The 26842-nt window shown below is 41.8% G+C and overlaps 2 protein-coding genes and 1 long non-coding RNA gene across 3 annotated transcripts; 2 read left to right on the top strand and 1 right to left on the bottom strand.

The window, feature by feature from the left end:
• Positions 1 to 4559: 4559 nt before the first annotated feature.
• Positions 4560 to 15198, top strand: LOC136422019 (guanylate-binding protein 3-like). Its single transcript, XM_066409631.1, has 14 exons — positions 4560 to 5244; positions 6417 to 6547; positions 10034 to 10154; positions 10345 to 10516; positions 10714 to 10969; positions 11124 to 11278; positions 11489 to 11553; positions 12136 to 12299; positions 12669 to 12837; positions 12984 to 13167; positions 13405 to 13563; positions 13734 to 13829; positions 14058 to 14214; positions 14449 to 15198. The coding sequence occupies exons 1-14, from the start codon at positions 4811 to 4813 to the stop codon at positions 14493 to 14495; spliced, it is 2310 nt and encodes a 769-aa protein (XP_066265728.1). The 5' UTR covers positions 4560 to 4810; the 3' UTR covers positions 14496 to 15198.
• A 632-nt stretch (positions 15199 to 15830) lies between these two features.
• Positions 15831 to 16808, bottom strand: LOC136422020 (uncharacterized). Its single transcript, XR_010753563.1, has 2 exons — positions 16648 to 16808; positions 15831 to 16210 (listed from the first exon to the last, which is right to left on the bottom strand). It is a non-coding gene; the product is annotated as an uncharacterized lncRNA (long non-coding RNA).
• A 5338-nt stretch (positions 16809 to 22146) lies between these two features.
• On the top strand, positions 22147 to 26810 carry LOC136421736 (zinc finger protein 658B-like). Its single transcript, XM_066409250.1, has 2 exons — positions 22147 to 22267; positions 22556 to 26810. The coding sequence occupies exon 2, from the start codon at positions 22560 to 22562 to the stop codon at positions 25680 to 25682; it is 3123 nt and encodes a 1040-aa protein (XP_066265347.1). The 5' UTR covers positions 22147 to 22267; positions 22556 to 22559; the 3' UTR covers positions 25683 to 26810.
• The last annotated feature ends 32 nt before the right edge of the window (positions 26811 to 26842 follow it).

Here is a 26842-nt window from a genome sequence, read left to right as displayed (position 1 = left end):
AGACAACAGCAAGAGAGGTGAAGTACCTGTAGGAGTAGGCTTAATTTTTCAACGTGCAACAGATATTTTCAAATCGTCACAGACTAAACTTTCACTTTATTTATTCTTTGTGAGCTGAACTAACTAGACAAAACGGAGGACGTACCTACTATCTAATACCAGCTCAAAGAAAGAACAAGAAATAGCCAGTACCAGAGTTACAAACCTGAGATTGATTTTCCTAGAACTATCGTAGAGTGTGATTCGTTATCACCAATTACAGTAGGGACTGGATAGCTTTGAACAACGCTTGGGGCTAGATGTGCAAAGATTAATTAGGTGTGTCAGGTTCAGTGTACTATAAACCAGCTGCTGCCGCACCGCGTGCCTGCGAAGCTGGCGTGTTACTCCGAAGGGCGGTTATACCGGCTATACAGATACAGATAACTGGTGTGTTACTGTAACTCCTAAAGGCGACTATACGAAACAAAAACAAAAACCCATGTGTGACTCGCCATGATTTAGCCTCGATTTGGGACATCTGTTTTCATTCCTCTCTGTAATCTTATTTTCAAGAAAGTAAGTAAGAAAGAGGGGCAAAGTTCTAAAACATGGCAAAGCCAACGTGTAAAAAAAGTGCTTTTTTTTTTTTTTTTGTACTGATTATAACATGTGGTGTGTCAGTAACTTGTAACAGATCCGAGACGTGCCCTGTGCAGACCCAGTGTTCATGCACGGGCGATCCGCCATTTCAACTCTACTGTTCAGCCAGCGAATTTCTTCATCATTTTCCAACACCTGTTCTATCAGCTGCAAAAACCCTGATAATCCAGTCACAAATAAACACAACCATCAGGATTGGGGACTTCCCCTCCCTGACGCAGTTACGTGTTTTACGGATGTCTACAAGCAATATAGTGAGCATAGAAGGAAGGTCTTTCGAAGCCATGTCCAGCACATCCTTTCTTGATATCAGTTATAACAAACTTACAAAGTTGGAAGCTGGGACATTCAAGGGGATGAGTCAGCTTAAAAGCTTGCGTCTACAACGAAACCGGATCCATTCCGTCGATGAAAGTGTTTTCGTTGGACTAGACAATTTGTTTATCGTTGACCTGGAGGGTAACTGTCTTTCTCGAATCCCTCCCAAAATCGGGTTCCTGAAAAACATCCGCAAGCTCAACCTGTGTAATAATATGATCACAACCGTATTGAACCGAGATGTAATTGGCCTGAAGAGAAATTTTCACATCAAACTGGCAGGAAACAAAATTCGCTGTGACTGCAGGCTGAACGAAGTCAAGCTGTGGGTTATGAAAAATGCTCTGGGTAACTGGGAAATCCCGTGCATCTCTGATGACACTGGGCAAATGAGTCTGTGGAGAATCCCTCAGAAAAACCTGGTTTGCGATTCGCCTGAGGTTGTGGTTGTGCCCTATAATCAGAGTGTTCATGTTGGAGAGAGCATTTCTCTCAACTGCCAAGCAAATTGTGAGGAAGATTTGACTTTCTCCTGGACTCTACCAAACGGTGAGGACACACCACCAAGTTACGTGTACTTTAAAAACTACACTCGTGCAAGCAATACGTCGTGTAAAGGTTCGTCTCTGGTAAGATTGGAGTTAAAAAAGGTGTGTTGCTCAGTTTTGGAGGTTGTTGTGGCTGATGATAACGCATCCGGCGTATATACTTGTACAGTGGCAGCCAATCACACACGAAGTGCACAAGCATCCGCTTTACTTACTGTCCTTGGTGCTGAATTACGTGTTACACCCTCAAGTGGAACAATGGAAGAAAACAACACAATACCAGAAAACTCGATTGTCCCCACACGCGACAACGGAACATTTCTAATACTCCTTGGAAGTCAGAATCCTGGCCTATCAACAAAGGGGCTTCTCGTCAACATGCTCATAGGATCAGTAATCGGTATGGGCTGTGCTTTTGTCATGGCTGTTGTTTTCTGTGTCAGAAAGTATGATATAGATTTAGTCAGACATAAGCAAAGAGAGGCTCATGGCAATACTGCAAGGAGCAATAAAAATGATGACCAACCCTCTGATGCTGACACCACCAGAGAAGGACAATATGAAAATGATGAACAGTTGTATGAAAATGATGACCAGTTTTATGAAAATAATGACCAGTTTTCTGCTAAAGACAGAAATATGGAAGGGCATTATGAAAATATTGACCAATGTTATGATAAAGACAGAAATAGGGAAGGGCATTATGAAAATAATGACCAGTTTTACGAAAATGATGACCAGTTTTCTGATACAGACAGAACTAGAGAAGGTCATTATAACGATAATGACCAGTTTTCTGGCACAGGCAAAACCACAAGAGGACATTATGAAAATAATGACCAGTTTTATGAAAATAATGACCAGTTTTATGAAAATGATGACCAGTTCTCTGATATAGGCACAACTACGGGAGAACGACATGAAAACGCAGACCAATCTTCTGCTGCAAACTCAGCAATGGAAGGCCAATATAAAAATGAAGATTTTCGTCACCATGGATACGAGACAATCCCAGAAATTGAATCTGTTCCATCAATGGATGAAGTATCCAAGGCCGGTATCCAAAACGTTGCACATTTTGACATTGATAAACACAGGAGGGTTGGGCACCTCCCCAATAGAACAAGAAACAAGTGCGATGACCAAACAGTCGAAAGTTCATGTAGTGTAGAAGAAGAAGGACATTATGACAATGATATGAAAGTGAGAAGCGCCCATAGCGCAAGCAGAGAACCTTTAGAGGACAGGGCATCTGACGATGATGACATTTCAGACGATGTTTATGTAACATTTCCAGAAACAGACAATTCTCCAGAATAGCAAACTAGGGTGGATCAAGGTCTTCTTCCGTCGTGTGGGTATGATTACTAGTAAACAGCACTGTACATAACCCAACATGGCGTAGGCCATATAGAGCTTGATAATGAGAAAGACCTAAAACGTTAACGTTACTCCTTGGCTCTAATGAACAATGAACACTCAAGCATTTGCCACAATATTTACAGAAGAATTTAGAGAAAAATTGCTAATTTTGAGCAAGTAATAATTGTAGACAGATGGGGGCATTCTTGGCTTGTAATGTACAGATATGTTTTGGTAAAATTGCCTTCTGAATGAATGATATTTTCTGGGAACACCAATTTACTTGATGTCATGCCTTCAATAGTTAGTTGCCCTCTCCCATACACTCCAAGATTGCCATGTAGATATAATGCAGTCACACAATATGATCAGTGTAACGTGCAAAATAGCAATACCATTTACGCACCTGAAACCGATGAATTATTCATACGATGTATTGTGCTAAAAAGAGCAACACGTTCATATTGTGAAAGTGAAAATGATCTCGAACCACTTAAGCTCAATGAAGAGCTCGTGGCGGAGAAGACAGGCACTATGTGCAGGTTCATTGCACGGGGAAATTCCCCTAGCTCTTCCTAGGCCTATATCTTTCTAAGCATGTCTTTCTAGGCCTGTTGGAAGAATATTAGGTTTTCCTTCTCAAAACGCATTAGAAATGTCAGATGTTTAAAAGATAAATTCTTAAGAGAAAATTATGCTTCAATGCAATTCTGTTTCGTCATTCACTGTAGAACCATCGGACGCAAAACGAGAAAAGAGGTAAAATTTATTGAATAGAGAAGCGGGCAACATGGCACATACGGAAATCCTCTCTCCACCAAAGAAAATGAATACCTTCACCGAGTTCGCATGTTGTTATATCAATTTGGTTCTTGTATTTTCCTGTGGATGTGATCTTGTTCAAGCATGTATATTACCTTTCTCTATATGTATTCAAATTGTGCATTATAAAGTGAGTACCTGATGGCATGTGACAGATGTGTGGAGTATTTTTGTCACGCTCCCTTTGGGATACAAGTTTCCCCCTGGGACAGAACTCACTTGCTCCATCTGTTACATGTGTCACATACAACTTAGACAACTGTCACGCATGGTCAAGAATATCCTATACCTAGAATATGTTTGAAGACACAACCGATTGTACTTGTGAACGATCATCATCCCCAACATCATTCGACGTGCTTAGGATGCAAGATGGTGATGCGCTGGTCTCCCGTGAACAATAATAACAAACACAATGGAGAACAGGTATATAAGTATGATCACTTTGAAGTTTGAATACACAAAATCAACATTTCTGGGGAAAACACATATCCGTATACGTCAAAAGCCACGACAAATATTATGGTCAGACGTTTCAAGCATTATCTGCCGTCTGTCGTCAGTGGCGGAACCAGAATATGGAGTTCAACAACTATTTAAAGCCCCTGTTAAGCCCCGGTTACGCATAGCGGAACTTGCCCACCACAGTAACCGACCAAAGTTGCCGGATGGTCGGGAGCAGTCCGACCAGTTTTAGGCCACGCCTATATTTTTGGGACGACCATATGTCCTAACCACCCTTGACTGAGCCCAGATGCTTTCTAACTTACTCCCAACCATCCCGACCACTAGCCGCAGACTGCCGAATCTCTCGATTAGCAACCCTTCTGACGAATCAAAAAGGCTATAACCAGCGAATTTCAAAAGAGGGGTCATTATTGCTTTTAATGAAAACAATCAATGGCGATATGTTGACTAACACAAGCTCAAACCCCGAGACGACCGAAACTTCGTATGCAAATGACTGACGTGATGTACCAAATCAACTTTCACTTTCATCAACTGCTTTGATACAGTCTCACAAAGGTAAAAGCGTCCATGCAGTGAGGACGTCGCTGAAAATCTCTTTGGGACAGTCACTATACAAACCGAGACCGTTGGCGTTCCCTGTCTCAGCTATGGCTAAAAGTGGAGCAACCGGACGTTATCATGAAGAGTGCTTGGAGGAAGAAGAGTTTAAGGCTCGGTTTCAGGATGCTCGCAGTCGCTTTTCAATTCGCAAGAGATCGCCTCGTTCAGACATGTCGGGGTCACATGCATCCTCTCCTGCAAACATATCGGGGCTACATTCCAAGTTTGGGTTTAAAGTCGAGGAGCTGAAGCCGAAAGGAGGTGGGGATGCCGTCCTGGGTTCCTCCATCCCACTCATTCTACCGAACGATCTGAAGTACAACGTGTCCACTGGTAAAGTCGAGAAGGTGCAGGGCGTCCGCCGGGGGAGCCTGCGGATCGTTCCCGAGGCCCTGGACCTACTGGAGGGGATAGAGGAGCCCGTGAGTGTCATCTCAATCTGCGGCCCCTGTCGGAGTGGGAAAAGCTACATCCTATCCAGGTAATATCACATTTAATATGAAATGTCAGACTTACTAAATTCTAGGACAAATTGACCAGGATACATTTGACGATGCCATGCATATGGTAGCAAAATCACTGGTGTAACTAGTATTTTGTCGTAAAGTTCTTCTTGCTACACATGGTCATTTCCCATTTTAACTTTTTTTGCTGGTAGTCATCTGGTGCAAACATTCTTCAGTAAAGGCCGAATGCACACATGCGATATTGCTTTATCTGTTTTAGAAGGAAGGAAGAGGTGGACATGTTTTTATTTCTACCCTGTAATTCAACTTTTGTTGTAAGTTAAGTTAAGTTAAGTTAACTTGACTTATGGTCTCCTTATGGTATCATTGAATTCGAAATTCATCAGCCTTAACATTAAAGATCACACTAGAAAAATAGTCTACGAGTCGTTGTTATTGTTAAAGCCTGCAGAACAAATTGGCGAAACATTGCTATGGCTACACTGCTGACGTCAATTGCAGAAACGATTCGGTCCCCATGGGTGCAAAAACACCATGGGAACTGTAATTCCGTAGTACACGCAATGCAACCCATTGTTCCCAACATTAATCAAAGTGTAGATACCCACAATGGCACGGACAAACGTGATGAACAAATGTATAATTTTAGTCCTTTTGTTTAGTAGTAAACCAACCATTTCAACAGGACAAGATAATGTATTTTTTAAAACTATTCCTCCATTCCGGACTAATCTACTTGATACTAATAGTGATATGTACAACATCACAAAGCCATGCCCAACAATCGAAGTGTTATCCAACCAGAAGACTGAACCTCCGAATATTAATGAACTGACGTCACTTTGAAAATCAAAATGGCGCGTTGACTTTCATTTTCATCCTCTGACCTCAGACCATCTTACAAAAGTAAAAACGGCTGATAAGTGGTTTTACAATGATCTGTAAGTCAATTCACTTATCAACTTCACGTACCATTTAACAAATTTTATTTGTGTTCTCTATGAAAATTGATCCTCGTCAAAAAAAAAACATGACGCTACACGCATCTGCTTTGGCATGCGGATTTTAAAATGATGCTAGGTTGTTAGATTTTTTATGATGTTTGAATAGAGGAAGGGTGAAGGTGAATTACGATAGCAAGACTTTACCAGGCAAAAAATACTTTTTAATACCATCGGTGTTCTAGGTTGCTGGGTTCGAATGATGCATTCGAGCTTGGCCATCGCATGGACCCCCAGACGTTTGGCATCTGGATGGGCACCAAGGTGATGCGGGGGAAGGACTTCACTATCGTGCTACTGGACACTGAAGGAATTGGTACGTGGTATTGTTCAGAACTAGTCTAGAGTGTTAACAGGTGATCGAAATCCCCTCTACTTGTACCAGTTGTCTCCCCGCACAAAATACATAAATGAATAACAACAGGGCAAAAACGTGCAGATAACAGTACCTATTACAGTAACCTTGAATAAAGGAATGGTCTCTGAGTAGGACATAAGTACAAAATCAACATACTGTCCATGCAACAGTTAATCCATGAGCATGAACGTCGAAATGTGTGGTCAGAAGAAAAAGGTAATGTTTGCTTACAGCATTTGATTGATGAGTCTGGAATTAGCCTGAGGTGTCTGATTTATGCTGGGAGGGTATTCCCTATTTGGACAATTCTCGAGAAAATAGAGTGCTTAGAGGTCGTTGTATGACATCTTATTAGGGTCAATTTGTCCAGAGAATGATCTCTCAAGAAAGGGTGTGGAAAGGTTAAGTAATCGTTGATGTCTATTTCGTAATAGCCTAAGAAGCACTTAAAGATGAACTAAATCTAGTATTTCACGTCTATTTGACAATATGGTACGAGTGAATTATTGAGAGTGTACTTGGTTCCACGCCTCTGTACATTCTCCATCCTTTCTATTAGTTCTTGAGTGTGAGGAGACAATACCGCAGGACAATAATCTAATATACTACGAACAAGGTACATACAAATGTATAGAGAGCTTTTTTGACAGACCCTATAGGTATGGAAGCCCAAAGACCATTTGATGAAACCCATTGTTGAATTGGCTTTAGGGATTGTAAGCTTCCCAAGGAGCACACACACACAAGCACGTCTGCTCACTAGTGTATTCTGTTGCCAACTGCGTCTACATCTGGTAGGAGGGTTTGACTGCATCCGGTGTAGAGTTACTAGGATTAGAGTGGCCAATATAAAGTATCACATGTTTCACATCACTACATCCCTCCTTTCCTCAGACATGCATTATACAATGTATATAGACTATCAAACTCATGCATTACTCAATTACTGCTACTTGTTAATTCCATGCATTATCAACTATGCTTCAAACTTTAAATTTATACTAGACAGTCCATTGTCCGTATTCATTGTCCGTATCCTTTTCCTGGATCGTGGAGTTTACTTCGTTTTTTCTACTCATTATAAGTTCAGTCTCTCAGGCGGTTTTACCACTCGCCCCGATCGCGTTACGTAACTGCCTGTCTTTGTTTCAGTCTCTGCTTCCTTGTCTGGTGTTGTTGACATTTCCTCACACGTAGTTTCTTCACAGGTTGTTTCTTCACCCGTTGTCGTTGTCGCTGCCTCTTCCGCTACGTATTTCTTCATAAAGGAAACGTTTCTCTTTTTCACTTTCCCGTCCGGGTCACGAACTGTGACTTCCCCTCTGTCTCGTTCGATCACTTCATATGGAGTTGCTTCGTATTGCGTGGAGAATTTGTCTCTCTTCTCCTGCTTCACCAACACACGATCGCCCGGCTGTAGACTACTTTCCTTCGCTTGTCTTTTCGCATCAGCGTAGTCCTTCCCTGCGGTTTTCCTCTCAAAGTCTCGGTCTCGCACTTCTTCGTTTACCAGCTTTGGTTCCCTTGGCAATTCTGGCAGTTTAGATCTCATCTCTCTCCCAAACATCAGCTTGTATGGAGTTTCTCCCGTAGTTGCTTGCGGAGTGGACCTGTAGGCTTGGATATGTTTAAGAATCTCTCGCCTCCAGTCTTTCCCTTCCACTCTCGACACTTTGATCGCCTTCATCAGTGTACGGTTCTGTCTCTCGACTTCGCCGTTGGCTTGCGGCCACAGCGGCGTTGTTCGTTGATGCTGTATCCCTTGCTCTCGTAGAAACTCGGCGAACTCTGCGCTAACGAACTGTGGACCGTTGTCAGTACGTAGAGAGCATGGATTTCCAAATCTTGCGAAGATAACCTCCAATGCTTCGATGACCTTTCGGCTTGACGTTGACTTCATGATGGCAATCTCGTAAAAGCGACTGTAGTAATCCACGACGACTAAGACAGTCTCCCCTGTTGGTAGCGGTCCCAACAGATCTGCTCCACAGGCTTGCCATGCGCCTGTTGGCGGCATTACTCGTGCCATTGGTTCTGGCGGTGTCTGCTCGCTGACTACCTGGCACCCGTGACAGCGTTTGCACACTGCCTCTGCATCTGCTTCCATTTTGGGCCACCAAACCTTGGTCCTCAGTCGGTTCTTCGTTTTCTGGATGCCCTGGTGCCCTTCGTGCGCTAACTGCACGACGGTCTTCCTCAAAACCTGCGGAATCACGATTCTCGTCCCGCGTAGTATGAGCTGCCCATATGTGCTCAGTTCTGTCTTCACATGACGGTAGGACATCACTTGACATTCGTCCCACTGTCCTGTTTGGATACACCTCCTGACCTGTCTCAGCTCAGGGTCTTCTCCCGATGCCCGTTCTATCTCGCGTGGCGTTAGACTGACTGGCGTGCTCGCCTCCACAACGCTTCTGACATAGTCATAGTTCTCACTTGACTTGTCCCTTGACTTGCTGTTGTTGAGCCGCGATAGCGCGTCAGCGATGTTGGTCTTTCCGGGACGATAGACGACTTTATATGGGTAAGCCTGTAGTCTCAGCACCCACCTTTCCACGCGAAATGATGGCTTGGACTTAGTTGCGTATATGTGTTCCAATGGACGATGATCCGTCTCCAACTCGAACTCCCGGCCAAACGTATACAGATGAAACCGTTCGCACGCCCACACAAGTGCCAACGCTTCTTTCTCTGTTTGGCTGTACCGTCGCTCGACTTCCGACAGTTGTCGAGATGCATACGCGATCACTCGCCACCTCTCGTCTTGTAGCTGCAGCAACACAGCTCCCAATCCTACAGGCGACGCGTCTGCCACGATGCGCGTCTTCCCTGTGGGTCTGAAGTACGCCAACGTCTCCGTACTCGTTATCAGCTCTTTCAGCTTCTCGAAACTCTTCTGCTGCTCTGAGCTCCACTTGAACTCGACTCCCTTGCGCGTTAACTTCTGCAACGGCTCGGTCATGGTCGCGAGGTTAGGTATGAACTTGGCCACGTAATGGACTAAGCCTAAGAACGATCTTACTTCTCCGACCGTCTTTGGTGCTTCTGCCTCTCTGATGGCTGCTATCTTCTCCTCGCTCGGATTGACACCGTCTGGAGTCACTACGTGTCCGAAGAACGTTAGCTTTGGCACTCGGAACAGGCACTTGCCAGGGTTTACCGTTAAACCGGCTTGCTGTATCTTGTCCAGCGCGTGATGTAGCCTCTTGTCGTGCTCTTCATCACCTCTCCCGTGGACGATGACGTCGTCTGCGATGTTCTTGACTCCCTCACATCCGCGGAGTACTTCTTTGACCAATTGCTGGTATTTCTCCGGAGCTGATGATATCCCAAACATCAGCCGCTTGTACCGATACAGGCCTCGGTGCTCGATGTTTTGGACTTGGGATTTCCAGGTCCATGTGCGATGATACTCATATTCAATGTTTAAATACACGACTTCAGACGCAGTAGGTGCCAGTGCTGGCCAGGACGCCTCTATCCTGGTGATGACCATCCTGCTGTCCTCCCAACTCATCTACAACTCACTCAATGTGCCGCATAAGGGAGATCTGGAGAAGATGCAGTAAGTAGATTACCCATACAGCTCACACAAACAACTTTATGACCAGAAACCTCCCATTATACAGACTTGTGTTTCAGTGAAATTTCTTATTCTCTAACTACGGTACAATATTTTGTCATGTGGTACATCACTGTACATATGTATATAGAAGCACTGTTTTTTCTCTCTCCTTTTTTTCAAATACCGCCAGGTGCTTCGTCAAGCTGGCTAAGGGAATCACAGTGAGAAAGGGAGAGGGGAGAGACGTTGCAGAATTCCGCGAGTTCTTCCCAGACTTCCTGTGGCTGCTGCGTGACGTGTCTCTGAAGATGGAGGATAAGGACGGTAAAGACATGGACCCCACTGAGTATTTGAAGAAAAGGGTAAGACATCTGCAGTGAGGTACCATTGTCATCAAAGAATGTAGATGAAAGACAGTGCTCTGATCTGACAAAACATGGGTATAAGAATAGATGTGTTTTGTTTAAAGACACTATGAAAGGAAAGGTTTGATTACTATACCGAACAACTAACATATCAATTATATCACACTTTGACGATCGATCAATTCTACTCCCAGGTCCTTAGTCCTGATCCTAATGAGTTTGAACAGTCAGCCAGTGACAAAGTAGGACGGGCCATCCTTTTGTTCTTCTCATCGGTGGAGTGCGCCATCTTGGAGCGGCCATCTGGGGACAAGGACGTGATGAACAACATCGCTCAGAAGACAGACAGCCTGAATCCAGCATTCAACAAGGGCGTGGAAGACCTCACCAAGAGGCTGTTGCTGAAGTCACGTGCAAAGAGAGGTTACGACAAAGGCTCAACTGTTAGCGGTGAGTTTAACAACTGTTAGCACCTCTCCCCTTCTATCTTCATGACAAAATGAAGTTTACCCCTGCATTAACCACCGTACAAATAAATAAGTTAAAAGCCTGTCTCAAGTGCTGACTGTTTGATTTATCAATCATACATACACGATTTTTTCAGGTGTGGCCCTCAGCATTATGATCAAACAGTACGCGGAAGCGGTCAATGACCCCAACTCCATCCCTGACATGGACAACACCTGGAAGCACACAGTAGAGATCATGCGGAAGAAGGTCATTGATGAGTTGGTCGTGGAGTATAACCTGGAGATGCAGGTAAAATCTAACATCACTACTCGTGTCATAGATACTTTTCCACTTTTCTGTCACATGATATATTTCGCAACTGCAATAGAGAGAATAGACAAGATATACGTTTTTCACTTTTCCTCATTGTAATGAATACTAATGATATCTGAATATAATCAAGATATTGTAAACTGAAAGCTATCGATGTTCATTACTTATATTCACTTTATTCTGTAGACCCGGATTGCTGAAGCCACTGGAGATGGACAAGTTCCAATTGAGGAAGCGGCAGAAGATCAAAAGTAAGGAATTCTTTTGTCAAATATAAACACGTTTTGCACGAGTTGGGAGGATGTGTTTGACTTTTCACTATTTCCAGTTTACACCATACAAAACTGCAAAATACCATGTATCACTTTTATCAATTGTAACCAGAGCAAGCTGCTAGGTGGCCCAAACCTACGCAACTTCTTCATTACATCACAAGCTATCTGCCAACAAAAAATCAAGACCATAGCGCCTCCAGGTCAAAAGATACAAAAAACGGAAGTTCTGCTGTAGTACCAAGGTCACATACCAGGGGGCCCAAAATCGACCTTGAATTTCGGCTTCCCAACACCCGCCCACATGCCAAATATCATTATAACCGATCGAGAGGTTCTTGAGTTATGCTGACAACAGTAGTCCGGAAACACAAACAGACACACACACAGACAGACAGACATACCCAAAACTATATATCCATTTTTCATGGAGATAATACTAAATCAACAAGAACATGGTACCATTTTCCCACACATACTGCGTGCAATATGCTGCATCTTTATTCGCAAATTAATTTATAGTAATATAATATGATATGCATTTTTCAATTCTCTATTTAGAAACCATCCCACCCAGCCTGGCATTATGAACTTCCACCACGAGTTGTTCAAGGTACTAACAGACAAGCTTCTGAAGAAGGTCGGCCATTTTGGTAGCAGCTCAGAGACTCAGGGAACTGATGAGAGCGACGTTGATGTGGTGAACCAAATGCAAAATCGCTTGGGTAGGCAACGTTGATCAATACCTAGCTGCTGTATCTGGCTAGTTGTCCAAGAAGTAAATCTCTGGGGACTGATGGAGACTATAAACGCAATCAATGGCAGAAGTGTACATTATAATGTGAGATTTGGGACTGAAAATTTCAGTCAAGCCAGTTGCACTATAAATTACTGAGCTGCCACAACGCCGTCTGTTAACCAATGGTCCTGGGATTTTGAAAGAAAAATGCCTCTAAATGTGAATTTGCGGAATGTATGTAACATTTAAGGAAAACAACCGTCCTTTAATCGTTAAAGATCACAGTGACATGCTAATATGCTTAAGTTGAATATTACAAAATCAATGAAGCTGTTTTTTCCCTCGTTCATTGCAGTTCAAAGAGAGGAGCGCACAGTCATGTATGTGGCAAAAGACGGCAAAACCTATCAGCACAAAGGTTTCGAAGTTACTGGCGGGGAGCTTCTCCACTACATCCAGAAGAACAGAGAAATGTCCAAGATCTTCTGCCAGGAGCTCTATGAAGGCCTGTTTGACCCAATAAGGTATCTCAATTTTTCACTTAATTCTTTGTAAAGATCACGTCTGATGATAAACCTCCATTCAGAATGGCTTTCAGTTGGTAATGCAGTTTGTCAAAATTGGGTATGGGTCTTTACTAAATCATTTTTTGATTGTTATTGTGTGCCAGAAAACTTGTGAAGAATCCTCCGGCAGACTATGACTTCGATAAGTTGATCAAAGATTTGGACCATGCAACCCAGCAGTACGTGAAGGATGCACGTGGGCCTGAGAAGTGGGCTGTCCTCCAGAAGATGACCAACAGCGAAAATCTGAAGAACAACTTTAAGGAAATAAAGGGCTATCAAGACAAGGTAATTTTTTTTCTTTATTCCAATGAGCTTTAAAGTATTACACGTATACAAGCTCTGGAATGATGGACTTGCTTGTCATCTGCAGACTCTGACTGATGGATAACAAGACTCTTTTTTTTACAACCAGGATCTTTTACAACCGAGAGTTCCACGACCTCATACCTTCGCCAAATGAAGGTCCTCATTAGCATAATTCTAACATGTCTGTTCATTTCAATGTTTTTTTTTTTACGGCAGCTGATGAAAGCACGGCAGAAGGCAGAGGAGGAAGCGCTTGCGGCTAAGGAAATGGCCACGGAGATGCAGGAGGTATATAAGCAGGCACAGGACATGCAGAAGGCCCAGGAGGAAACCATGAAGAAAATGGATCAGCAGCACAAGGAGCAGCTGAAAAAGGTACTTGAAATGAATACCAAGCTTAAATACCAATTCATCATGAGCAATAATTTGTTCATGGTTTTGCCCAGCTGCATTGTTTTCAGCGTCTTGAGCCCACTTTTGTCCTCATTGTGCATTAGAAATGCTACTTATAATGTCTGATACCACTGCAACCTGTTTGATTTTAGTTGCAAGAACAAGAGAAGGAACGACGTGAGCGTGAGGAGCAGAAGCGCCGAGACCTGATGAAGGCAAAAATGGAAGAAATGGCGGAAATCGCAAAGGTAAGGGAAACCAACAATGCCATAGCATATCTATCAGATTTTATTGCACATGAATTAACATGTACAGATGATGCGACATGCGCATGGACACAGCCCTTATGGTCACTGTACATGTGTTTGGGGAAGTTGAACTAACGTAAACTCTAAATGCTGATCTTTAAGAATCGCATTATCATGCTATATATAAACGCCAATTTTTAACCATTTGCTGCCAAATTTCTTACCCAGATACGCAATGAGCTTGAAGAATCCAAGATGAGGGAGATGATGAAGGAAGTGCAGAAACAAAACTCAAAGAAGGACAAGCAGCTGGAGGAAGCGTTGGATAAGATGAAAAAATTAACAAGAACACCACCCCCATCTCCTCCTGAACCCCCATATGAAAGTTAGTAGTCCTATTCCCATAATATCTTTTACTTGACAAGAACATCTAAAGATATCATATAAAGCTACTTGTGTCCCTCATTGAAAATTGTGCATTATAGAGAATGTTATCTCAATTATGCAAACAGATTTCTCTTTGGCACATATACTAATAGTCTAGTCCACCACAAATAATATTGTTCTGCTAACCTCTCATTTGTCAGCTGCATTAACGCAACTTGTTCCTTCCTTGCAGTCGATGGAGCGTTTTGGAGGATGTTCAGGGTGTTCAAGTTCTGGTAGTAAGTGCACCTTCTGGTAAAGGTAATCAAGCTCTTGCTGCCGACAGAACTTACCGGATATCTTGCACTGAACAGCTTTTTTATCGGTTAAGAACACATTTTGTAATTTGCCTTTACGTTCATGTTTGAATCACAGTTTGATGTACAAGATTTTATGAGGTGTGCTTATTCTTTTAGCTATAAGTAGAGGTGCATTCAGAATATAGATAGCATGTGTCAATTAATGATGAAATATGATCAAGTAAGTAAGAAACATTTATTGAAGATCCTCTAGATATGTGCATGCAATTGTATCAGATTTATTTATTACACGGACTTACATATAGTATATAACGTTATATGCTTTATGTAGCATGGGGACATTGTCATCATCAGGATGGGGTGAATTTGTGATCACTTAGAAGGCAAATTCCTCACGAACGATTCCAGTGTATGCATTCAATCCCGACATTTACACAGAGTCTCTGCTGATGAACAACTTAAACTCCCACGTTACCATAGAATTCCTTATAAAAAGATAGCAAAAGTGTTCAGCTACATTATGAAAATTAAATCATAGCAACCAGTACAGTGTGATCACATTAAGTGTAATTGTTGCTGATGTGGGCTTGACAATAACGACTACAATTGGCTTATCAGAGAGCTATTGTTGTGTGTGTGTTGGTGTGTACAATAAACGGATCTCATTGGATCATTTGAACAATGCTGTTGAATACTTCTTATTTTGTTACTAGCTAATCAATCATACCACAGTGACAGTTTGCAACCATGCGGAGGCCAGCTACCCTTTCTACGTACAGAGAGATCAAGCATTAGCTATTCATGAAATGTCAAATACCAGCTATTTAACAGAGTAGATTGCAACGTCGCCTCCCAATGTAGCTTAGCTTACTTTTGTAATTATTTTGTTTAACTCTGCATGAACTAGCCAGATGTAGGGTGCAAATATACACAACGTAAGTGACACAAAACCCTTGTCAGTATAAAGGATACGCCTTGCTCTAATGTGTTTACCAGAATGCGATCCATGCATGAATCTCCTGCTGGTTAAAAAATGGACTGGAGGGGGTATTAGAGCCCCTTTTTTGACCATAGGACGATTGAACGAATTACCTTCTTGTAAAAAAAAATGGGAGGGGGTGTTAGCCAATCTTTTAGTCAATATAATGCCATTGGAGTCAAGTGCATTTATGATAGACATGATATAGACTGAATTGTAAAAATAATGACTTGTAAATACATATACCGTGCCCAGTTGGGTAAATATATCCAAGTGAAACCAAACATTAGCTGCTTTCACTTGAGTAAGACGGTATCAAACCAGCAACACCATGACTGTGACGTTTGAGTTTATTGGCCTTCGATTACGGTGCGTGTTCACAAAATGAAAGGTGCAGTACAATAGCGTCTTCTGGCGACTTGCAGTTAGTTTTTCAATATCTTACAAGGACAGATTTGAAAAAAAAAAAATGAAATTCCACTGTTAAGCATCAGTGTTGATTAGTCTCTCTGTTTCTGATGGCTCTCTTGTGTTCCTGTACTTAATCTTGTAACGAGAACGTCTGTTTTGGAACCAGGTTGAAACAGCCCTCTCGAAGAGGGCCTGTTCTTCTGCAAGGGACTCGATCTCCGGTTCAGTTGGGTACTTTGTTCTTGAGAACACGTCATGTAGAGCCTTCTGTTGGGACTTGGTGAAACGGGTTGGCTCTCTTTTCACTGTGAAATACACATGACAAAGATACAACTTGTGTAAATGATAAAATATCTTTTTATTAATGATTGTTACTTGATATTTTGTGTATGTACTCATCTATCTGTTCATTTATTGATCCAAGCATTATTGATCCAAGCAAGCAAGCAAGCAAGCAAGCAAGCAAGCAAACAATTAATCAACTAAAAAACAAACTAACCAACGAGCCAACCAACCAATTAATTAGCAGCCAACCAGCCAGCCAACCAACCAGCCAGCCAGCCAGCCAGCCAGCCAACCAACCAACCAACCAACCAACCAACCAACCAACACCAGCTAACCAACCAACCAGCCAGCCAGCCAGCCAGCCAACCAACCAACCAACCACACCCAACCAGCTAACCAACCAGCTAACCAACCAGCAAACCAACCAGCTAACCAACCAACCAACCAACCAACTCACGTTGTTTGTTCTCTTCAGCCTTCAGCCTCTCAATGTTGTTTTGTAGATTTGGTGATGCCATCCACTGGTGAAGAACTGTGTACAATTGTTTCTTTCTTGGTGTCAACTTTGACCATGGCCTTGGGTAATTCAGCAATTCTGCAAACGTGCTAGGCGATCGTCCGAGCACCTTTCTTGCGAAAATCTGCTGGGACACATAATGTTTCTGCAGAATTGTGCGTAGCTGTCTTATAAGTTGAGCAATATCCGTGTAGTCAAGGGCTGTAACCACACATGGTGTACTTTTTCTCTGTGTAGATGATTCTGGTTGTGAATCTGTTTGGATGACAGTTGGTATGGAATCACCATCTTGAGGTTCTACTACATAATGAGTGGTTTCGACTGATGTGTGTTCAGATGTGAGTCTACTAGTTTCTGCAGCTGATGAAAATTCCTCTTCCTCCTGCAGCAGTCCCTCAGTTGCTCTTTTTGTCTTCTTTGCTTTTGAAGCTGTGAACAAAATTACATGTCATAAATGATATGAACATTTCACATAATTGCCCTGAACATCATATCATGCTATAACAATACATAGATTCAATATAAACTACACCGACTCATTCTAGCCAAATAGGGAGAATACTTTGCCTGGAGAGTGACCCCATATGGTAAGGGAAACCATTGGCAAAAGATAACCTATGGGAGCTAAACTCCCCTTGGGAAATTACTATATCTGACTATATTTTACTATTTTTCAGTCTACTAGTCAGTGGTAGAGACTATATTTTTGACACATTATGTCTGTCTTCCATAAAGCTTCACACATAAGACCTACCCTGATTTTTCCTGAGCTTTGTCAACTCCTTGATGTTCTTATGAACTACACCAGGACCCATCCACTCCCACATGGTCCTATACAGCTTCTGTCGGGGTGGTCTCATCTTGTGCCAGGCGAGCGGGTAGTTAAGCAGATCCGCGAGGGATCCCGGACTTCTTTTCAAAACCTTCCTCGCAAACGTTTGGTACGAGATCTTGTTCGCTTTGAGGATCTGTTTAAGTGTTAATGCGACTTTGTGTGGTTTGACGCAATGTGAGAAAGGCTGGTTGTGATTGGTGCAGGCTGTTTCTGTAGGGTCTTCAGATGCATCGTTGACCAATGGCGTTGCTTCAGACATCTTGTAAGCTTCACTAGTACGTGTGATTGAGTCTTGAGGATGTGTAGAAGAAGAAGGTGCCTCAGCATCTTGAGAAGCTAAGGAATCTTGGATCTTGGAATCTTCAGGAGTGAGGATTGCTTCCAGCGCTGCTTGGTTCTCTGTATGGTTTTCTGATGGGGCTGTTGGAACAACAGTTATTTCTGATTACAAAATTAATTTACATAATGCACAACGGGTAGATAATTGTGATATCAAAGTATGGATAGCTTGATCATATCAAATTGTTGTTAGATGTCAACAACAGTATTTATAGAGGAGCTATTTTTATGTTCACAAGAAACAAACAGAAATTTGTATATCTTACGAGTATAACTTTGTATATCTTATGCGTACAATATGATTGCAATGCTTCCTCCCAGCTACTAGTAGTTTTAAGGCATGAATGATTTGCATACACATACATTGATATTTTTCATTACACAAGTATGTACATTACAATGCATGTGAAAGGCGCTAGAAGATTTGAATGCTGTTTAAGCATAGATGATGCATTGTATGACACTAAATGGCTGTGTAAAAGTATATAATATACTATTCACATAACATGGGCAAAGTCTTCAACACAACATAGCTCACCTTTCCTATGAGATGCATGTTTGCTCTTGTGAGTAGATCTTTCCTGCCTCTTTCTTTTGAGCTTGTGGTCACTCATCTTATCTGTAGAAATACATGGAATACAAATGAGAATTTGGATATTCAACATTGTGGGGTCGTGTGGCACAATGGCAAAAAGTTTGAATCTTACCATGTGCATCTTGTTCCCTTGGGAAAGGTACTTTACAGAACCTTCCTCACTTTACTCAGGTGTAAATGAGTACCTATCCTAGGTTAGCTATAGGGATGTCCATCGGATAGGATGTTAAATGGAGGTCCTGTGTTTGGGGAGAGCTATACCCCACGCACATGAAACGAGCCACCACACCATTCAAGAAAGAGCAGGTCAGTTGACCTGATACATGTCAGTAATTGCTGATTCTAAAATAGCAGAAAGACATTATGGAAAAAGAAGAAGTATTGTTCACATATCAATTTATGGTTGAAGCATTCCTTTTGATTGCTAAAATTACAGAGTAAGATTCTGAAAACTTCATGGATTAACTTACACCTTTTCCAAGCTGTCCTCAGCTCCTGAACATTGCGATCGAGCACGTCTGGCTCCACCCACTGCTTCATGGTCTTGTACAGCTTCTGTTTGCGAGGGTGCATCTTTTCCCACGGTCGGGGATTGTTCAGCAGAGCTGAAAACGTTCCCTGTCCTCGCTGTAACACGAGCCTTGAAAACATTGCCTGGGTCAATCTTTTCTTTACCAACGTGTCTCGGAGAGTGTTTGCAATCTGCGCTGTGTCTAAGATGTCTGTGGTGTCGTCTAAGACGTTGACAGACAACTCCTTCTGGTTTTGTTCATCCTGTGTAGTGTAGGACAGTGTGGGTGGGATGTACACAGTGTTTGCTAAGGAATAAGATGGCGCGTGTTCATCCACTACACATGTTTCTCTCACTATTGTGTTATTGTACGTGACCTCAGGTGAATGTTCTTTGTGCTTTTGTTCAACTTCTTCAGTTGCGTTTTCAGATGTGTCTTTAGCTTCTTCGATGTTGGTGGAGTTGTCTGTAGATGGGTCTTGAATCTTCTCACATATATAAGTATCTGTAATATAGAAAGAACATATAAGGTTACAGTATTAGCACAGACATATTGCACAATTTAATATAAATAAGTTGCTTAATTAGAAATATATTCCTGAGAAGAGCAAATACAGTGTAGTTACAAATCCTTACGAAAAGCCTATAATGATGTTTCAAGAATCTTAAGCTGCCATTATCTAAAAATATCTCATCTGTTTAGATTTTAAAAACCCTTGTTTCAAAGGTCAAACCCGAACTTACATGTATGACAGCTACACTATAGTGTTTTCTTTCAGCTGTCATACAAATGTATAATTATGTACTGTAAGTTGGTTTGTCAGGTCTTTTCATGTTTGTATTGATTCTTTTTAAAACCTAGAAATCAAGTAGATACAACATGCAAAATGTTGTTCAGATTCAATGATGCAGCATATACATTACCTTCCCTTTGTAGTTTCTTGAGGTCTAAGACATTGTGGATGAGTTTCTCGGGTGACATCCAGTCCTTCATGGTACTGTACAACTGTCGTGTTATTGGCTTCAACTTCTCCCAGGGTTTGGGATGATTCAGTAAGTCTGCAACGATCCCCGGCAAACGTCTCAAAACATGCTTCCCAAAGCACTTCTGTTGCAAGTCATTCATGTGGAGGATCTTTCTTACATTCTTAGCTACATCTGCAGTGTCTATGGTATCTCCTGGAATGTTTGGTTGCGAGGTTCTTCGTTTTGTTGTTGGGGGTTTTGATTTGGGTTTAGAAGCTTGCTGGGTGGCTGTGGTTGGTGTAATGGAAGGGAGAGCGTCTGCAGCTGACAGTGCAGCATGGACTTCATTGTCAAGGTCATTTGTGGTCCCATTGTCAAGGTCATTTGTGGTATCACTGTCAAGGTCATTAGTGGTATCATTGTCCAGGTCATTTGTGGTTTTGTTGTCAAGGTTGTTAGTGGTGTCGTGTGGTTGTGCAGTTTCTATGATTTCTTCAGACACAGCCCAGCTATGAGGACTGCCCATATTTGGAACAGATGGTTCTGGGTTCTCTTGGTCACTCCACTGGCAATTGATGCCATCTGCAGACAACAAAAGGAAACAAACAACTAGTACTATCTGCTGACATTTTGGTGACTGTCGGCCCCTTCATTAATGATTAATGTTACATACATCACTTAAGTAATGTATGAAATTTCAAATACACATTAGCATCTTTACAAAATAATGCATATATTTAGTATACTGTAAATGCAGAAGTGTTTGCGGGGATTTAATTGCGCGGTAAGGAGAAAATGGGGTGTTCGCGTGGTTTTAAGTTTGAGTTTGAAACAATAGTAAAAAGCATTACAGTCACATAATGGACACACTTTTTGTGCTGGTTTTAAGTTCGCAGTAAAGAGTTAAACGTGAAAAGTCGAAAACCGCAAACATAAAACCTCTGCAAACATTTCTACGTATTTGATTTCTAAAAAAAATGCCTTACTTACAATACTCCTGCTTCATGACCTCCTGCAGCACGTTGGTCAGGAGTTCCTTGTTGGTGGAGTCGGGGCCACAGTGGATGTTCCGCCGCTCAAGTTCAAGCACAACCTCATCCAGGTGCAGCCTGGGAAGCACGGCCAAGGTCACGTCTCTGGACAGACCACACGACCTTGACTCTGATGTGGTCATCTGATGATAGATATGTAAGGTCAAAGGTCACTACACAATGAAGGATACTTAGTAATAGTATAGCAAGTATAGATTATTACAATGAAACATTATAATGAGCATTCAAAACAATAGAATCACTACTAGTACATGTCAGTCTTTATACATGACTAATATAAAGTTTGTCCTTCTTTATGATATATTAGATAACTTAGCAGATAACGTAGACAGTATCTGGCCAATCTGATATAACAAATATTATTACAATATCATAATAAATATGATGCTGATAAAATTTTATTTACTACCTCACAAATAAGGCCCTCTTATTATGGCGATCAAATGGAACACAGGAAAGAGACAAGAAAACTTAGTATTTTCTGGGGCTTGGTATAACGTGATATCCATTACAGTATAATATCATAACTCAGTACCCTCATTTACTCCCTTGGTAAACGTTAACTGGTGTATATCAGGGACATTTTTTACGCCGAACGAAGAGTAATGTAGTCCAACAAGCTACATGTAAATACTGACCTTTGGAAAGGTGTGAATAGGCCCCAAATGAGTCGGGTGTGCGTGTGAAACAAATGTTTGTTGTGGTATGCTAGAAAATGTCATAGGTCAGAGATCAAAGGTTAGAACAAGAACTTCAGCCTTTTCCAAGGATATAAAGAAGTTTTTACATGTTCCTAGGATCAAGTGAAAAACGGAAAACAATATGGTTCAAAACGAACTGAAGAAAGGCACTTAAGGTGTCAATAGTGACATTGTTTGGGTCAAGTACAAAATAAGGACCTGGGATCGAGTACGAATTGTTTCACTCAAGTCAAAGGGGTGTTTTTGTTATTTTATACTCGTTCTATTACAAACCTTCAAAGCATACTTTCTATCTGCACCTCTAACAATATCTATGTGTATCATTAGTTAAGTAACACATTTTGAGAAAATTAGGTTTTCAAAGAAATCCTGTCGATAACTTTAGCCTTGACCCCTGACCTAATCTCGTGCCCAGGGCGGAAGTTCCGGTTCGACTGGTGGCGTGCGTGGCGGTGTCGTGGCTTAGATGTTTACAATCTAAAGATCGGATTCTAAGATTTCAAAGACCTCTGCCGTTTCTGCTTTCAAGTCCAGGTGTTCAGCCAGGCAAGTTAAGTCCAGGTGTGTAACTTTAGAGCAAGGAGGTTTTATAAAACCTTCTTGTTTAGAGACAGTGGTTTTGTGGTGAGGATGGTTTGTGACCGCTCGAAAAAGAGAGCATGCTGCGAAAATAATGTATGCCTAAAACTTCTGCCTGCTTGTAAATTTGAGGAACATACTATCATGTTGCCAACAGGCTGCGCACTGATTGAAGATAGTTTGTGTGTTTTCAGACGTAATTTTTTTTGTATACTTTTTCTATCACAAGCCCTCGGGCAAGAACTTACAAATAAAACTCTATTATTCCAGCAAAATGCGGAATCTTGAAGAACCCAAGTTACGTGGCCTTTCTGAAGAGGTGACCCTCGCTGTGCTCCCGAGACTCTACATAGAAGAACTGATCTTAGAACTCAACAGGCGAAACATTGACACCAACAACAACACCAACAACAAGGAACGTTTGGCCAACATTCTTAAAGATGTGATGGTTCTCGAGTACAAGGAATGTGAGGAAGAAGACAGAAGTCCAAGCCCTGAAGTCATCGATATCACAGACTCGAGTAAGACTGACGATAATCCACAAGCGTTACAGCAAAGTCCATCTACTGCCAACAAACCAACAGAGGAACCAACGCTTTCAGCAACTGGTGACGGCCCAGCCTCAAGGTCTGTCTTCAGGATCGCTGATTCAAATATCGGTCTCAGAGGAGAGTACACTGGAAGTACCAGTCGGAACAGCACACCCATGCCAAACAACAACGACAACGAGTCTGTAGTTTGTAGTATGATAGATGTAGACGCACCAGAGAAGTATTTGGACGGACTGTCGGAAATATTCCCGAGATCAGAGCGGCAATCGCCCCCGCTTGAATCTGTTGTGGACATCACAGATGAACAAGACGATTCAGACTCTAATGTACGGCTTGTTAGAACCCACCAAAGCTTGAATGAAGAAACTGACGTCTATCCAGTGATGCTTATTCAGAGGATACCCCAGCAAAATGGGGCTTCAAGCGACCAAGAGGGTCCAGTATTTGCAGAGGAATATACATCCATTGGTCAAAACGACGCCAGTGAGCGAGACTCAGATTGTGAAGTAATTGTGAGCGAGTCTGAACACCAGAGAATAATGAGGGTGATATCTCAAGCAAAAGCTCAAGTTCAAAATCATCTGGCAGGAAAGGGCAGGAAGAGTTTTGTATGCACGGAGTGCGGGTTCGAAATGTACAGCAAGTTTAACTTGCTCAGACACCAGCAAAGAAGGAAACACACTGGCCACAGGATAACAGTATCTGATCCAAATGAAAGACGGGAAAGCAGCAATGTTGGAAACACCATGGTAAACGGTATGACAAGGAAGGGTAAGAAATGTTTTGTGTGTGGAGTCTGTGGGATAAAAACCTCCAGCAAGTACAATCTGATCAGACACATGAAGAGAAAGAAACACAAGGTTGGGCAAGCGGCAGCAGCGATGCCGTCTTTGGAAAATGAAACTCTGCAAGAGCAAGAGAGCAATGCTCCGGTCCTTGCCACAAGTGGTGAAAATGATCATGAAACACTGGAAGAGGATGAGAGCAACGCTCAAGCCATTAACAACAGTACTGCGGAAAAGGAAACACTACAAGTGCAGGGAACCAATGTTCAAGTCCTTAACACAAGTGTGGAACAGGAAATGCTGCAACTACATGAGGGCAACATTCCAGGCCTTAACAACAGTGTGGAAAGAGAGACACTGCAAGTACATGAGACCAACATTCCAGTCCTTGACACTAGTGTGGCTACTGCGAAGGGTAGAAAACGCTTTGCCTGTGACGATTGTGGGTATAAATCATCTCAAAAGTCCAATGTTCTGAGACACAAGAGGAGAAAACATTCTGGCCAAACAGCGACAACAACAACAGAAAATCTGTTCCAAGAGGAAAGGCTTGCAGAAAACGTGATGTCATCAGAAAAGGAAAGTCTGCCCCTGCATGATAGCAATATCAATGTTGAAGCCGTAGAAATTGTGGACAGAAGGGCCAAGAAACTCTTCATATGTGTGGAATGTGGGTATGAAACGCCTCTAAAGGCCAATTTATCACGACACAAGAAAAGAAAACATACTACTGGCAAATCAGGAGCAGCAGCAACAACAGAGACACCGTCTCAAGTGGAAGGACTGAACAGCAGTACACATGGAAAACCCAAGGGGCTACAAATCAAGAAACTCTTCACGTGCGTGGAGTGTGGGTATCAGACGCCTCTTAGGCCCAACTTAGAACGACACAAGAAAAGGAAACATACTGTCCAAATAACAACAACAGAGACACTGTCCCAAGAGGAAGGATTAGACAGCAATGTAGAAGGAGAACCAAAGAGGGTACAGAGCAAGAAACTCTTCACCTGTGTAGAGTGTGGGTATCAAACACCCTTAAGGGCCAACTTAACACGACACAAGAAAAGGAGACATACTACTGGCCAAACAACAACAGCAACACCACCACCACCAACAACAGGGACACTGTCTCAAGAGGAAGGACTAAATTGCAAAGTAGAAATAAGACTCCAGAAGATGCAGGTCAAGAAACTCTACGCTTGTGTGGAATGCGGGTATCAAACCCCTCTTAGAGCCAACTTAGAACGACACAAGAAAAGGAAACATACTGTTCAAACAACAGAAACAGTAACAGCAAGCACAGCATCAACAGAGACACTGTCTCAAGATGAAGTACTAAAAGAAAAAGAGCCTGGGGTGACAAAACAAGTGACGTCATCTAAAAGAAAGAACGTCTTCTATTGTGAGGTGTGCGGTATTCGATGTGCAACCAAGTACAACTTGAAGCGACACAAAAAGAGACATATAACACAGAATTCCCATGAGCCGTCTGAAAATGGTTCTCGGAGTCTGAGTGAGACATACACTAGTACTGATTTTGACAGAAATGGCCCCGAAACACAAAACAATATTGAAGATTGTGTCAATACAAACGATCCTACCAGTGTCGATGCAAACTATCTTGTACCTGTCAATGCAAATGATCTTGCAGGTATCAATGCTAACGATCTTAAAAGTATGAATACAAATTACCTTGTAAGTGTGAATGCAAGTGATCTTGCGAGAATCAATTCTAACGATCCTACGAGCGTTAATACAAGTTCAAGTGTCAGTACAAACAGTCGCAATTGTGCAAAGTACACGTGTCCACTATGTGACTACACCTCAGCCTACAGGGTAACTATGAGGTTTCACAAACAGATCCACACCGGCGAGCGTCCCTTCATGTGTGGCACGTGCGGTCATCGAACGACTAAGAAGGCGTTGCTCGCGAAACACATGAGAATCCACACGGGCGAGAAGCCGTTTGCTTGCGAGCAGTGTGACTACAGAGCAGTGCAGAAAGCTCATCTCAAGCGCCATGTGAGATCAAAACACGCCACAGATAATGTTCCACAATAGATGTTTTGCTGGAACCCATTGCATACTGGGATGCGCAGGGCACCATGGTTAGTGTATAAGGCAAATACATTGTTGCCATGACAACATAGCCTCCAGCTAGAAAAATACTGTCAAAAGAAGACTACATAGGGGACTTAGAAAATCTGGTCTATGTGGACAGGTGGTCACTATAGACAGGATTCTTAATGCTTGTGTCAACGGGGACATTATCTAAGGGACCACCAAAAAGTGGTTACATTTGCCAGGTAGTCCTTATTTGACGTGGTCACTTGTACAGGTTTGACTAGTAGAAATTGGTCAAATAGAGGGAATATTGTGTCAGAGGTGCTGGCTGACTATAAGAGTGAACATTTATAGGAAAAAATATTCTCATGACATTGGTAAAAAGGGCTATGGCACTTTCAGCCACACTGGAAAAGGAATGAAATGGAATAAGGCTTGTATACTTAGTATATATAAGTCAAAATGCTATTTTTGTGAAAGGGCAGACAATATTTTCCAATGAAAGAAATGCCATGCTTTAAATGTACCTTTTCTACATTCAAAAAATTTTGTTAATTATAACAAGAACTTGTTTTGTAGTGACTGACTGAGTTCTTTTGTACCTTTATAAAGTGTCTTTTGCACTTTTGTGAAGTGATTAATACAAGGTAAAGCATACATCAATAGTTTGTAAGTTTTCTATTTGATGTATATAGGAATATGTTGTATACTTTATGTCATTATAATCATGCATCATTAATCATTTGTTACAGTGTTTTTGACATGAATAGAAATGGTAAAATTCAATTGAAATATTTGATATAATCTGTATAATTTTGGTTGGGGACATATTATTTTTCATTGGCTTTTTATTATTGGTGCAGAGTTTGATACAATTTATTGCAGAATTATTCCTGATTTAATATTATTATTTTATATCACATCTGAAGGTGTAGGAATGATTTGTGTGTTGCTAAGGTGAAGTTACTGCTTTTTGTTGCCACTGTAAGAGTGTTTACAGCATATGGAAAACCTTCCATACAATATTGTTATACATACATTTGAAAAATTTGAGAGTTACTTACTAGTAATTAGTGTTTCCTTGTTACTTGGGTGTTGGTAATTTTGATTAAAAGCAGACTCTTAGCATTGTTGCTTTTGCCATTCTTTCTATCTTG

This window comes from Branchiostoma lanceolatum, chromosome 16 (assembly GCF_035083965.1).
Source record: "Branchiostoma lanceolatum isolate klBraLanc5 chromosome 16, klBraLanc5.hap2, whole genome shotgun sequence".
NCBI lineage: Eukaryota > Metazoa > Chordata > Leptocardii > Amphioxiformes > Branchiostomatidae > Branchiostoma > Branchiostoma lanceolatum.
This window is presented reverse-complemented; position numbering and strand designations above follow the sequence as displayed.

Coding starts and splice junctions, on each gene's coding strand:
- LOC136422019 (XM_066409631.1), top strand. CDS start 4,811: ATGGCTAAAAGTGGAGCAACCGGACGTTATCATGAAGAGTGCTTGGAG. Junction 5,245..6,416: donor AAAAGCTACATCCTATCCAG/GTAATATCACAT, acceptor TCGGTGTTCTAG/GTTGCTGGGTTCGAATGATG. Junction 13,168..13,404: donor TAAAGGGCTATCAAGACAAG/GTAATTTTTTTT, acceptor TTTTTACGGCAG/CTGATGAAAGCACGGCAGAA.
- LOC136421736 (XM_066409250.1), top strand. CDS start 22,560: ATGCGGAATCTTGAAGAACCCAAGTTACGTGGCCTTTCTGAAGAGGTG.